The sequence below is a fragment of the Centrocercus urophasianus genome, unplaced genomic scaffold (genome assembly GCF_019232065.1).
Source record: "Centrocercus urophasianus isolate 14NV4802_14NV808 unplaced genomic scaffold, USGS_Curo_1.0 seq_10, whole genome shotgun sequence".
In the NCBI taxonomy this organism is placed as follows: Eukaryota; Metazoa; Chordata; class Aves; order Galliformes; family Phasianidae; genus Centrocercus; species Centrocercus urophasianus.
Genome location: NW_024884142.1, coordinates 52,630,005 through 52,643,654, shown reverse-complemented (window position 1 = coordinate 52,643,654; position 13,650 = coordinate 52,630,005). Strand labels below are relative to the sequence as shown.

General features: G+C 42.9%; 1 protein-coding gene across 4 annotated transcripts in view; it reads left to right on the top strand.

The window, feature by feature from the left end:
• Positions 1–2,445: 2,445 nt before the first annotated feature.
• The window catches only part of SYNJ2 (synaptojanin 2), a 68,377-nt gene continuing 57,172 nt past the window's right edge, over positions 2,446–13,650 (top strand). For 2 of the 4 annotated variants that reach the window (XM_042813199.1, XM_042813192.1), the window contains exon 1: positions 4,903–5,023. In XM_042813199.1, the coding sequence (XP_042669133.1) occupies positions 4,903–5,023 (121 nt within the window). Of the gene's footprint in view, positions 2,647–4,902; positions 5,024–5,506; positions 5,535–13,650 lie in introns of those variants that run through there. The other 2 variants (XM_042813208.1, XM_042813218.1) reach the window with 2 other exon arrangements.

The window sequence follows — 13,650 nt, the reverse complement described above, 5'->3', positions numbered from 1 at the left end:
GGCAGAAAAACTGCATGCATCAGCAGTCTGGGGGCTGACCTGCTGGAAAGGAGCTCTGCAGAGGAGGACCTTGGTTTTTTGGTGGACCACAGGTTGGCCATGAGCCAGCAGTGTGCCCTTGTGGCCAAGATGGCCAATGGTGTCCTCAGGTGCATTCAAAAAGGTGTGGCATAGGTACAGAAAGTAGGTCGAGGGAGGTGATCCTCCCCTTCTACTCAGCCCTGGAGAGGCCACATCTGGAGAAGTGTGTGCAGTTCTGGGAAAGAAGGCAATGCAGCTCCTAAAGTCCAGCAGAGGGATGCAAAGACAATTAGGGGGCTGGAGCATCTCCCTTTTGAGGAAAGGCTGGACGTCCTGGGAGTGCTCAGCTTGGAGGAGACTGAGGGGGAATCTTAAGAGTGCTTATAAATGTCTAAAGGGCAGGTGCCAAGTGGATGAGGCCAAGCTCTTTTTGGCAGTTCCCAGTGGTGAGGCAAGGGGCACTGGGCATAAAGCGGAATACAGGAAGTTCTATCTGAACATGAGGAAGAACTTCTCTAGAGTGAGAGTGACAAGAGTTCTGGAACAGACTGCCCAGAGAGGTAGTGGAGTCTCCTTCTCTGGAAATATTCAAAACCCACCTGGACACTTTCCTCTGCAACTTACTGTAGGGAACCTGCTTTAACAGGTGCTTAGACTAGATGATCCCCAGAGGTCCTACAGTTGTCTGATTTACTAGAAAATTCTCACTTGAGTACAGATCTGTGAGACTACTCATGAAGTCAGCTATATGTTTTAATGCCCTACTAAAGTGGAAGCTCAAGTCGTCTTCAATAACCCACTGCTCTCTTCCTCTAGTAATTGGTTGAAAGGTAATAGTGATACAAAATGTTAGCATTAGGTTAATTTTTCCTGCTTCAAGGGTCACAGAATGCAGGAGATGCTGCCTGGGAAAAGCTGTAAGCAAGCGGAAAGTTGAAAATGTTGACACTGTCTTAAGTAAAGTGTCTGCATTACTGCTGTAGTACTTGTGGAAAGGTCAAACATTCTTTGTCAAATTCTAAACAGACAAATAAGCAATGCTGATTTATCACTTGTGCTTCTTTTTAAGGAGATGTTGTTGACTCTGTTGAGATACAGTGACCTAGCTTGAGGTATATCAGCCTGTTTCTGGAACAAAATACCAGATGCCTTTTGCACACAAACTTCTTTACATGGTCAGGACACAAGAAACCAACCAACACAGGAACATTTTCTCTCTATTTTGTGGAGAATGTAAGAGGTGACATTGAAAGCCCACAGCTACTTTCATAGCAACGCTTGGAGTACTTTAGCCTACGAATGTCGCAAATGCTTCTCTACAGCACATTCTATTTTTAACCAAAAATGTGAAAACAATAAAAAGTTTTGCACATTAGCTGCAATAACTAATTGTCTTAAATGTCATCTGCAGGAAAAGCTACTTTGAGGTATTTCCCCTATTTCTTCTTTGATCACAGTGCCCAAAAACTTATTGGAAATGGCAAAAAGCAAAATGTTTCAATGACCTCGAGAACACATTTCCTGTGAGGCATTTGTGACTATGTTCAAGTGGCCATAAATCTCCAAGAACTGTCCTCACTAGTAATCTTTGCTATTTAGATTTAGAGCTTTAAAAAGAATCGCTGTTGCATAAGAATGGGCATGCAAATGTTTGTTCCCACTGTACATCAACAAAGTTTTTTTTAATGTAAGTTCCCCTGTTGCAAAGCAGCACACAAAAGCCAACCTGGACATTCATCCATCCCATACCCCAAAGTCTAGGATCTGAAGTTCACACAGCTCTTCCACACATTCCAGCAGACTGCTGAATAATGCAAATTCTGCAGCACTGTTTGCTAAATGCCCTGCTGCCCTTTCTGACGCATCTCTGGATCAGCACACGGCCCCACCTGCTAAGGTCAGCCCCAGGACTCCTTCTCATTAAGGTGGTTACCAGTCCATGAGAGCCTCATTTCTATAAAGACTTGGGAGGGAGTCATTATAATGCACAGCATGTTTCAGAGGTAAACTGGGGGCTGGGGAGGGATTAAAAAATAGCAGTGAAACTGTATAATGACTCTGAAGAAGATGAAAGTGTTTCAGAAATCACAGTTGTCTAAGGCAGCTGAGGCAACAGCTGAATTTCTCCTGACAGCCAAAGAACCAGGCTGAAAAATTTGTGAAAGATAGAATGGTAGTCTGTTTGATGGAGGTGAGTGAACAGGAAATAAACTTTGTCAGCTGGATGCGATCCTGCTATGACAGGGACTCAGCAGTGTTGCCATTTTGTGTGCACTGCATTGCACATAACCGTGGTCAGCAAAAATGAGATCTTTAAGACTCCTCCCCCATCTGATGAGGAGATAGACAAAAGGACTTCCCTCCTTCTCCTGTAAATACAGGAAATGCAAAAAGAGCTGGAAGAACAGGAAATAAAAGTTCACTGAGAAGGGAGGATGAAATAAAAAATAAAAAATCACTGAGGAGTTAATGAGAGTGTATGGCATGGGTAAAAACAGCTGCTCTAGAGAAGAGAATGGTTTCACCTGGGAGAATCCTCAGCTCCAGAGTTAATAACTTTCCATGTCAAAAACATACAACTGCTCCACAGCAAAAGACAGATCAACTCCAAAAGTAACCTAAAAGGTGAGCCATCAAATTCAATATTTTCTGTTAAAAATTGATTTTTGTGTATTGAATGGTAGTTTGGGTTAAATGAAAAGATTTTATCTACCATAAAATAAGGCAAAAAAAAAAAGCCTTTCCATGTCCACCTTGTACATCAGGCAAGGTTCCTTCCTGTGAATATTTTTCTGTGTGGAGGATGGTAAATTGTATGGCTTTAGTCAGCACTCCATCATCCTCTGACAGTTGTGTTCGCAGTCTTATGTTACCTTGTTACTAAGATTACCAAGGAACAGAGCAGCTTTCCCTATGGGAGAGGCTGAGAGAGCTGGATCTGTTCAGCACAAGAAGACAAGACTCTGGGGAATTTCATCAGTGTGTACAAACATCTGAATGGGAGGGTGCAAATGTGAAGACAAGCTCTTTGCAGCAGTGCCTGGAGGCAATGGGCACAAACTGAAGCACTGGAGGTACCCTCTGAACAGCAGACTGTGCTTCTTATGCTTACTTAGACACAAGGAAAAATTTTTTCTCTCAGGAAGTGGTCAGACACTGGAATGACCTGCCCAGGGAGGTGGTGGAGTTCCTGTCCCTGGCTGTGTTCAAGAGGTGTCTGGATGAAGAGCTATGAAATATGGTTTAGTAGCTTCTGGTAGCAATGGTAATAGAAAGACGGTTGAACTAGATGATCTTGTAGATCCTTTCCAACCTTGTGATTCTATGATTCTGTGCTTTGTGGGTGTGAAGCGATGGCACAGGCTGCGAAAGGTTATGGGGTCTCCTCTGACACTATTTTTTTTTTTTTTAATTTATACAGTAAATTGCATGTTGTAGTTGTTTAACACAGGCAGCAGCCCAGCACCACCAAGCTGTTCACTTATTCACCCCATGTGGGATGGGGCCAATGAGAAAGGTGAAAACACGGGAACTCATGCATTGAGACAAAGACTACACAAATAATGCGCAACAAGGAATTTGTTTGCTGCTTCCCATCAGCAGGCAGGTATTCAACCACTCTGCCAAGTGAGGTTCAGGTTGGATATCAGGAAAAATATCTTTTCAGAAAGAGCTGTGAGGCATTGGCATCTGCTGCCCAGAGAGGTGGTGCAGTCACTGTCACTGGAGGTGTTTAATAAATGTGTGGATGTGGCACTGAGGGATGTGGTTAATGGGAATGGTGGGGATGGGTCAACAGTTGAACTTGATGGTCTCAGAGGTCTTTTCCAACCTTAACAGCTCTTTGATTCCAGGAGAGCAAGGCTTGGAACGTCTTGTGGTTCCTTGGGACAAATGCCAGCTCTTCTAGCACAGAGCAGTGCTAAAAGCAGAGAAATTCTCAACTCTGCTCTGCAACAACATTGGTGTGTTATCACCATCACCTTCAGCAAAATTAGAATTTGCTGTGAAAAAAGCTACTGACAAAAACTGCTCATGAATTACAAGCATGGGCAACAGAACAGCATAGCAGCATCCCCAAGTGCCGGCTTACTGTCATAATGGAGTTCACGAGGAATCATTCCTGAAAGGCAAAAGAAACATGTTTAAAAGGCCATCTTTTATTTATTTGTTTTTGATTATTTTAAAACACACAAATGAATGATCCAGGGCAACTACCTGCAGCCATGTGACACAGCTGTCCATAGGCAGCTCTGATTGCTTAAGTGGTATTTCCAGCCTTTCACTTCAAGAAAGCACTTTTCTCTAGGAAAAGAAGTCACCGTGAGAGATGAGAAAGATTTAAGAGCTTCTCGGTGTGCCTTTTGCATAAGACAGCTGTAAGAAAGGCATCTCTTTGCTCTTTAGAAGTGGGTATGATTAAATCACATCCTTTCTTACAACCTCCGGACTCTGAGAGGGCTGCGGTCCCATCGCACTCGTTTCACTCGCACTCTGAACTTTGTGTAAATAGGATTTCTGCTAGAAATCACTCCCAACTGTCTCTGCTCCCTGACGGCGCGGGCAGCACTCGCCCCGCCGCCAACGGCTGAGGCCCGGCCGGACGAGCGGGGCAGCAGCCGGAGCCTGCCGCGCTTACCGCCCCGCTGTGCGGCCGTGGCGAGGCGGTGGATGTCGCTGCTCCTCCCCTCCGCCGCGGGCAGGGCTGGCGGAGCACACCTGCCCCGGAGGAGGAGCCGAAGGGACAAAGTTGACTCCGGAAAGTTTACGAGGGAGCGTGGGTGGGAAGAGAAACGGGGCGAGTGGAAGGGCGCTGCCCAGCCGCGGGCCGCCAGCTCCGTCGGAGACCCGCGGCGCCCGGTGCTGTGAGCGGCGGCTGCCATGGCTCTGAGCAAAGGGCTGCGGCTGCTGTGGAAGCAGGAGCCGGGGCCGAGCGCTCTGCTGGAGGCGCGGGGCCGCCAGGACTGCTTGCTGCTGGAGGCCGGCACCATGGCGGCGCTCAGTAAGTCAGGGCGGAGGCAACGCGCGGGAGGCGCGGGGCTCGGCGGTCTGCGTGAACAACGCTGCCTCGCCGTGTGCGGGAGGTGGCCGGCTGCTCCCGCAGCGCCAGTCCGGGCCGAGTCCCTCCAGCCTCCTCCGGGCGCCTGTAGGCTCCTCGCGGCAGCCGGGGCGGAGAGGGCTCCAGAGGAGGGTTCCGCTGAAGGGTTGGGACTCGGTGCCCGAAGTTTCTCTCCGGCTGCATCGGTGCCAACTAGCAGATCGGACGTGCAGTTTACGCTCACCGGCAGGTCACAGCGGAGTTTGGCGTGGATGACTTGCCTGAGATTGATATCCCGCAAAGAGAGCTGGCTTCCAGCTGCGTGCCGTGCACGGGTGTGGGTGCACCTGGTGCTCGGTGCGGCGGCCGGGGGCTGTCGGGCAGGGCAGTGGGAGCCACCGGTGTTCTCGGGATCTCCTCATCGCGTGTTGTGGCGCTGCAGTGGGTGACGCTGGGACGCCCGTGGAAAAATTAGGTGATCAGGGGTTGTAAGGTGCAAAAAGTGATGCGGGGGGTCGTTATAGATTGTTGTTAATTGTGGCCGGTTCTTACCTGCTCCGGTAGTTGTGCCCCCGTTGTGGTGTGGAACGCAAACGGGGGAAGAGAGAGCTGAACTGTGAACTGTGGCAAAATGTGTGCGTATGGTGTGCTTTGCACGGTGCCGGTTACGATGGCCTGCAGAGGAGAGCAACAGGAAGCTGGATTAGATCTTCCATGATACTCTGCGATAAGGCTTCCAGGCTAATGTGTTTGGTTGTCAGGTCCTGGGGCTTTTTATGAGTGAAGAAGGCCAACCAGGTCTACAGGAGACGGATGATATTTGTGAGAAGGATTCTGAAAGTAGGAACATTTTAACCTGTCCTGATAAAGCCCTGTTAATGCCACAACCTGCATTGTGTTGTGTTACTGGAATTTTATGTTGTGTGATACTTTGAGAGTTCTGTTACATGCTAAATTTGTTGGTACGAATGGGCGTGAATGTGCAGAAAAGTTATTCTGTATGTTTTTGGTCAGTTTTCACTAAGCTGTCAAAATGACAGGTCTGGTAGTACAGACCAGCACTGTGTGCACACCTTCCCTGATCCAAAACTGTATTGACAGTAAAAAGTCAGTGAATTTTGGTATGGCTTCTGTTATTCCTGTCCAAACCCAGAGCAAATCCACTGTCTAAAGCCAATGTGCATGAGTAGGACTGAGAAACCAGTGTTCAATTAGCGACCTCAGGCCTTAGTAGAACCAATTGTTGAGAAGGTTATTTACAATCTCACTAATCTAAGGAATCCTTAACTTAAAATAGGCTTTTCTCTCACAGGTGTTGCTATCTTCCATCTGAATACCTGTAGCTAGAAGTGTGGAAGTGATTAAAGAATTCATATGGTCTCTTCTAAAATGTGTGTTAATGTGCTTTAGCTATCGGTGATCTCTGGAGGTTTCTTCCAACCCCTGCAATTCTGCAGTTCCATGGTGGCTACTGTAAAAGCTGGTTTCCCATGCCTTTGGAAAGTCACCTAGGGAGATAACTGTGATCATTCATTCATTGGCATCCAGCCTACTTTGTGTTAATGAATTTGCCATTTTAATTCATTTAGTTTCTCTTCCTACCTGGTTCTGTTCCTATGTTAGAGGAAAAGGTAGTTTATCCAGTTGAGCCAGTTTAGCTCCTTTCTTCTATTTATGAAGGAAAGGACCAGAAAAGGAGGAAAAACCAGAGGCAGGTATTGTGATGGTAAATTTACAAGAACTGTGAAGAGGAAACTCCATGGCTATGATGTCAACAGAGACAAGGTCAGTTTTGTTTTGATTGCCCTCAAGTTGTTACTGGCTGCAAAACATTTCAGATAAACACAAACCCAGGGCTAGTAGGTTTGGGCTACTTTGATTTTCCATTTCTGAAATGGAGATATGAAGAATTGCATGCCCGTGGTGATGAGGAAGTAATGTGATTATGCCTTTTGCAGACTTCCATGTTCTAAATCAAAATAAATGTGTAAGTTGTACAAATATTGTAAGTTGTTCATGCAGTTTTATAGTAGCAACCTTAATCTGATACAAGTGTGGAAAGGAATAATTATGGATGGACAGTGAAGGCCTGGAAACAAATTATAGTCATTGTACGTTATTCTTTTTTTCTTAATTACCGAGTGTCTAGTTTGCTCTTAAGCAGACATGGCATCTGAATTTTTACTAGAAGAGGTTAAGTCACTTCCTTTCCTGCTATCCAGTTTAAGTCGCAAAATGGACTGAGAATCATCCTAGAGGAAGAAATGTTATAAGAAAAAAAATTGGAAAATGCGCATGTGTATGAGCACATTATCTGTAGAGGCCATGAAACTCTGCCAAACTCAGAATCAACCCTTTCAAATATATAAAGCAAAAATTTGATACTAGCTCATGGGAGATAAGATACTTTTTTCCGCTTTCGATGTATTGTAAGGGTTATGATGACAGTGTATTTTCAAAATTCAGAGTTTTAGTACTTGAAAAGTGTTTGCATGTTCAATTTCAGTAGTGGAAAAGTATTATGAGGATCTTCAACTGTCTGAGAAGACAAGAATTCATAAGATAACCAGATTCAGGTTGTAAATGAAGTCTAACTTGAGAAACTTTTGTAAAGGTCAAGGAATCAAAAATCACAGTGGGAGAACTAACTGCCTTATCACAACTCCTTTTTCTGGATAGTGAAGCAGTATAAGAGTCACACAATTTTCTGTTCTAGCAGAAATTCAAGCAGCACTTTTAAAGAGAGTAGTTTTTTCCCTCCTTTTCTCACGATGTCACTGTAGGGTGGGGGGTAGGACTCTCTGCTTTGAGTTTAACAGCATGAAAGAATGTCTCCAGGAGTTCACTGAACTAGAATATCAGTAATTAACTTCTGCCATGGAAGAGAGTTACAGGAAAAATTGTCACTGGTTCAGAAGCCTTTGCTTACGTGAGAGGGAATGTAGATAGAAGTGCTGTCACTACTTTTAACACGGTAGTTTTAACACTTCATAGGTGAAGTGAGCTGCATACTAAAGCCATTGAGCTGCAAATATAGTTTTCTAACTTTATTATAGAAATGAAATGATGTCAATAGGAATGCTCAGCTTCTGCAATTCATCACAAAAATGTATTTTTGCAAGGGCAGGGCCAAAGGACATACAGACAGTTAAAAACTTTTGTAAGTGCTTTGATTCTGAAACTGCCATTATTAAAAGATGTTAAAACACCCATCAGAATGGATCCTAACTGGTCACAGTGTTTTGAAAATACCAAAATTCAGAGTTGATAAAGTGCATGCTTTGCAGATGTGTCCGGAGGTTTTTTTCTCCAGACTGTCACTCAGAGATCTGGGAGGTGAGCCTGTACTGGAGTGGATGGGCATAGTTGGATGGTGGAGAAGCTCTGTGCCTCCTCAGCGGCTTCAAGCGCAGGTGAAGCTGGGGCTGAGTCTGGCAGTGGGAGGAATGCGAGGCCAGATGCTACTGTGTGCACATTCACCATCTGCCATTGGATTTGTAATTCTGTCTACAAATACGTCATTGAGCGAGGCTGTGGAGATAAAGCACGAGTAATTGTGCAAACATACTGTGAATGTATTACTGTATGCTACACACTATCAGAAACACTGAGCCCAACAGCATGACTTGTTTTACTCATATGCCTCACTATTTATGTATCTCCTCTCCTTATTGTATTTGCATTCCTAAAGCTTTTAAATAAGATACAGTGTTTCATAAAATTTTCTGAGGTTTCATGGTGTTCAAGCTTATCTCATCTGTGGATTCATTCAAACCTTTTGTTGTGGAAGAAGTCTGACTGAAGCCTTGTTGATGTTGGCTGTGCTGTTTGTGTCTTTGTATGACTATATATAATATATAACATTAACCACATAAAGATGATGGTCAAGCTCCAGAGAAATGACTTAGGAACTTCTCCTTTATGTTCTTGGCTGCCTGCTGACCACAGGAGTGGCTGGTACAAACCTAGTGGTCTTCTGAGTCCATTCCTTTACTGTGAGTGAATATATCCATATCCACAGTTACAAGTATGAAAACATGATTCCTTACTGGAAAAGAATGATTCCTATTATATAAAAAGCTGGTGGATGAACTTCTCCAGCTGCCACTTTGTCATGTTTTCAAGCAAAAAAACCTCTTTTCTGTAGAAAGCTGGTGAATATATTGCTTAAAATTTTGAGTATCCAGACTGTCAACTGGAACTCTGACCTTCTCCCAACCCTGTATTGCATGTCGTATATTGTGTTAGAGGATACAGCCTGGCTTGTGTAACATCTGTGTAGCTTGAACTGGATGTGAACAGGAAGTTTTTAGCAACAAAAGGTTATGAATGTAAATGACAATACAACAAAGTGTTTCAGGTTTGTTTGAAAAAACAGGCGTTGTAAGCATGTCATTTATCTTCACTCATATAACACCAGATGCTGGATGTATTTCTATGTTAAGATGCTAGTATATGTATTTTTTATCAAATTTTTTGTATATGAAATTTGTTTAATTATATATTTGCTCTTTCGTGTAAAACTTCACACCTCTTTCACCAAAATACTAGAAGAAGCACGAATAAAGCCCCCATCACATCAATCCAACAACTCTGCAAATATGTACTTGTGTATTCTGAAGTATTTCTGTAGCTGTTAAGCAAGTATCTAAATACTTCCAGAATCAGACTTAAGAGGAGAGCCAGAATCCATAACCCGGCCTCTCACCTTCTTGAAGAGCTCTTTCCGTGGTTTACCTGAAAGTCGAAGGTGTTACTGTGTCTGCCCTTGATGTTGGACCTTGAGGTGCCTTCCTGCAGTCACTGGGCTTTTTGGGCGCTATAGGGCTGGCAGCCATGGTTGTTCCTGGTGAAGTCTGGTGGTCACAATTTGAATTAAGGAAGCTGCGTGCACCTGGCCAATTGCTGCTAGACATTACATCAAATGTGCAGCTTTTGTAAGCAGGAAGTCACACTTGGATAGTAGTATGTCTTTTTTTTGCATGGCTCTGAAATATTTTCTGCTTTGAAATAGCTCACTTTTGATAGAATTTATTATAATTTGGTTTTGTTGAATTATTGCGCCCCACTTGTTTCACGAGAGTTGAGAATTTCAGCTAACGTGCTAACCTTACATATTATGTACATCAGAATCTTCTAAACAGTATTAAAGATCGTGAGGAATGCATGCAGTGTGCAATTCTATAAAGCTCTTACGAACACACAACACAGTTGTAATTAGTGCAGAAGGGTGGGTACTCAATTATATGTTTAGTGGAAGGATAGATTGCTAAAAAATACTACTGGGAAGCTTTAGAGGAGTTTGATAATTACTAGATGTACTCTCTGCTACCTGAAGCTATTGTTAAACAGCAAACAAATGCACTGTGTGTTTGGGAAAGTCAGCTTGTTCCCCAAGAAACACAACCTCATGGTGAATTTCATCAGCTTCTGTAGCACCTCCTTTTATTAACTATATGTATATACATATATTTTGCACCTCCTTTTATTAACTATATGTATATACCTATATTTTCCACCTTTCTTGAGAAAGAAAGGATTTTACTTGTGGGCAGAATGTAGTTACACGCCCATTCTTCATCCTAGATTTTAAAGTAGACAGCACTTACAGCTTCTGCATTTCAGAGCTTTGAGAAAGCTCTTACACAATAAAAACTCGGACATGAAGAACTTTAAGTGGAAAACACGGCAATGATTGTCGTGTTACTCATTAGGAAAGTGCTGTGCATTTGGATGTAGCTGGCTGTCAAATGTTTCTACTAAGATGGTATTTACAATATTATTCAATCTTGTTCTATGTGTTTTATATTCGCCCTGCATATCAGCAGTACTTTAGAATTCTGTAGTAATTTTTCCCTTTAGCTCTGCTCTTTATCCAATAGCACTTTGTTTTTTGTTTCTTTTTTTTTCAAGTTGCTTGCTTTCCAACCCTTTTGTGTCCTCACATTGCTTGCCAATAGTCTTAATATAAGGTTTGGTGGTGAGATGTCAATAAGAAATGTTGAAGGTTTACAAATAATTATTTCTAGTAATAAGATATGAAATTGACTCAGACACTCTGCAGTGTCCTTGTAAAGTCACACTCTGGTCATCCTTTCATTGTATCAGTTTCTTTGGGACAGCAGGTCCCTATCTCAAGCAGCATGGCATTGTCTCAGAATAAAGCCGGGGAGTGCAGTGGGATAGGAGCCTGCAGTATCTATAACAAATAGATGCTTTTCCTCACAAAAATTTGGTCTCCACACACTACAATACTCTGGCCTCCCAGCTTATGTGTTCATATGGCACAGATGTGTTGGCTGGGTTTGTTTCTTCTTGGCCTGAGGAGCGAGCTGTATCCAGAGTGCATGGAGCTGGTCAGGGAAGAAGCATTTTGTCCCTGCTTTGGTTTAATGAATCTAAATGTCTTCTAGAATAAGTATCAGAATCTGCTGTATGATAGAAGTTTTGGGGAAGTTGTTTTCTGGTGAGAAAGAGAGGCAGCACAGCCCAGCATCCTCCTGCAGCTTTGTGTTGGAGGTGCTCCTCAATTTTAGGTGGCTCCTTTGATTCTGAAACCCCAGCTGCTGCTGCCATGCTGGCAAATGTTCAGTCTTATGGTCTGCCCAGAAGCAAGAGTGTTCCTCTACTGCTGTTGGCAAAGCCCAGGTCTGTGCACATGGAGATGTCCCATGCCAGGAGCTGATGGCTGCTGCCACTGCCTAGGAAACTTCCGTGGCTTCTGTATGTGTTACAGCCGGGTGCTTCTCACTGTTAGTATTGCGCTGCTTAAGTCCTTCCAGGATGTGCCTTGCTTGCAAGTTGTAAGGTTCTGCCTCAGTCTGAGATCAGAATTTCTCCTTATTTCTGCCACTCCCTCTTTCTTTCTGAAGGTAGAATATTTAGAGTAAGAATTTCATGTTTTTTCCTTTTTTCTTTTAAACGTAACAAAAACCAAGTTCTAAGGCAGAGAAGAAAGTTAAGAGGATACCAGTGTGTTGTTGCTGCTTCTTCCTAGATACTAGAGATGATGTGAAGTGAGACATCAATTTTCTAAACTTTTTTTCTCTTCTTTAATACATGAGGAAGGCTTAACACTGTTTAGAAAGAGCTGGGGCTGTTCAGAGAAGAGAAGGCTCTGAGGTGGTCTGATGGCAGCCTTTCAATACGTAAAGGGGAGCTACAGAAAGGAAGGGGGCAGACTCTTTTTCAGGGTCTGTGCAATAGAATAGGGGGAAATGGCTTCATGCTTAAAGAGGGTAGATTTAGGTTAAATATAAGGAAAAAGTCGCTTGCAGTGGGGATGGTGAGGCACTTGAACAGGTTGCCTAGAGGTGTGTTTGATGCCCCGTCTCTGGAGGCTCTCAAGGTGAGGCTGGATCAGGCTCTGGACAACCTGATGTAGCTGTGGTGTCCCTGTTCGTTGCAGGGGAGTTGAACTGGATGGCCTTTAAAGGTCCCTTTGAACCTAAGGATTCTGTGATTTTATGATATACATACATATATTCATATATATATATATATATATAACATTGGTATATTCTACCTAAACTTTTGTTTGTTTGTTTGTTTGTTTGTTTTAATTTTTGCATAAGTTTGCTTTGGTGTTTTTTGTTTGGTTTTTGTTTTGAGGGGCCCAGCCCTAAACAAGTACTATAACAGAATACTTGGACTGTTGCTGCCTAGAGATTCACATTACCCAAAAGAAATCTCTTTATTCTTTTTATTTCTTACATTTTATTTCATTGGTGTTTGTGGTATCAACATTTTACTGCTTTCTTGTGATTCACTCAGTGTTTGTAAGCAAGCAAAATAGATACATTGTGAAAGTCTGGTGGCAAAAATAGAATTCAGAAAAAAATTAACAATTTTTCCTTATTTGTGTCATGCTAAAACTGAGATAAATATGTTTTGATTTTGTTCGTAAGAGTTGCCTCTTCAGGAATTTACAGGAATTGTGCAAATGGAAGAGTTTCCCATGCTTCTCTCTGAGCTCCTTGCATCTTCAGGTTTATAAAGAAAAGTCTGCTTCTTTTCCTTCTGTCATCCATCGCAGGCAGCTCAGTTTGTCCTTGTTAGGCCAGAAGGTTTTAGATTCTTTTTTCAATTGCTGAAGGTTACTAGTAGCAGAAGATTTTGAAGTATTAGCTAACTTCTGAAAGTGCCATGTATCTGTTCATCCGTGGTCAAGAAGTAAATGGGCATTTGAGGGTTACTGTTTTACTCATTCAGGAGGCTGTTTGCTCCTCGTTGGGAAATATGTACCTGCTGGTTTAGGAAATTATCTTTGCATTAAGGTATCAGGGACATGTTTGACCATGTTCTGGCTTAATGCTTGTGCCCATTGGGATCAATTAATGCAGAAATACACAAGTCTAGCAACAGTATCTGATTCTCTTATTTATTTCTTTTTAAACAGCTAATTCTTTTTCTATTAAGGTATAAGCTCAGTTTCTCTTGAAATCAACATCTGATGTGTGTCTGCATTGAATTGTGTTATCTCCCTTATCTCCTATAAAAAAATCCCAATTCTGTTAGAAATTAGACTGCCAGAATCTGGAAACAGAATCCATCTCTTTTTGTATGTCAAAAAAGGTAGATTGTATTTTAGC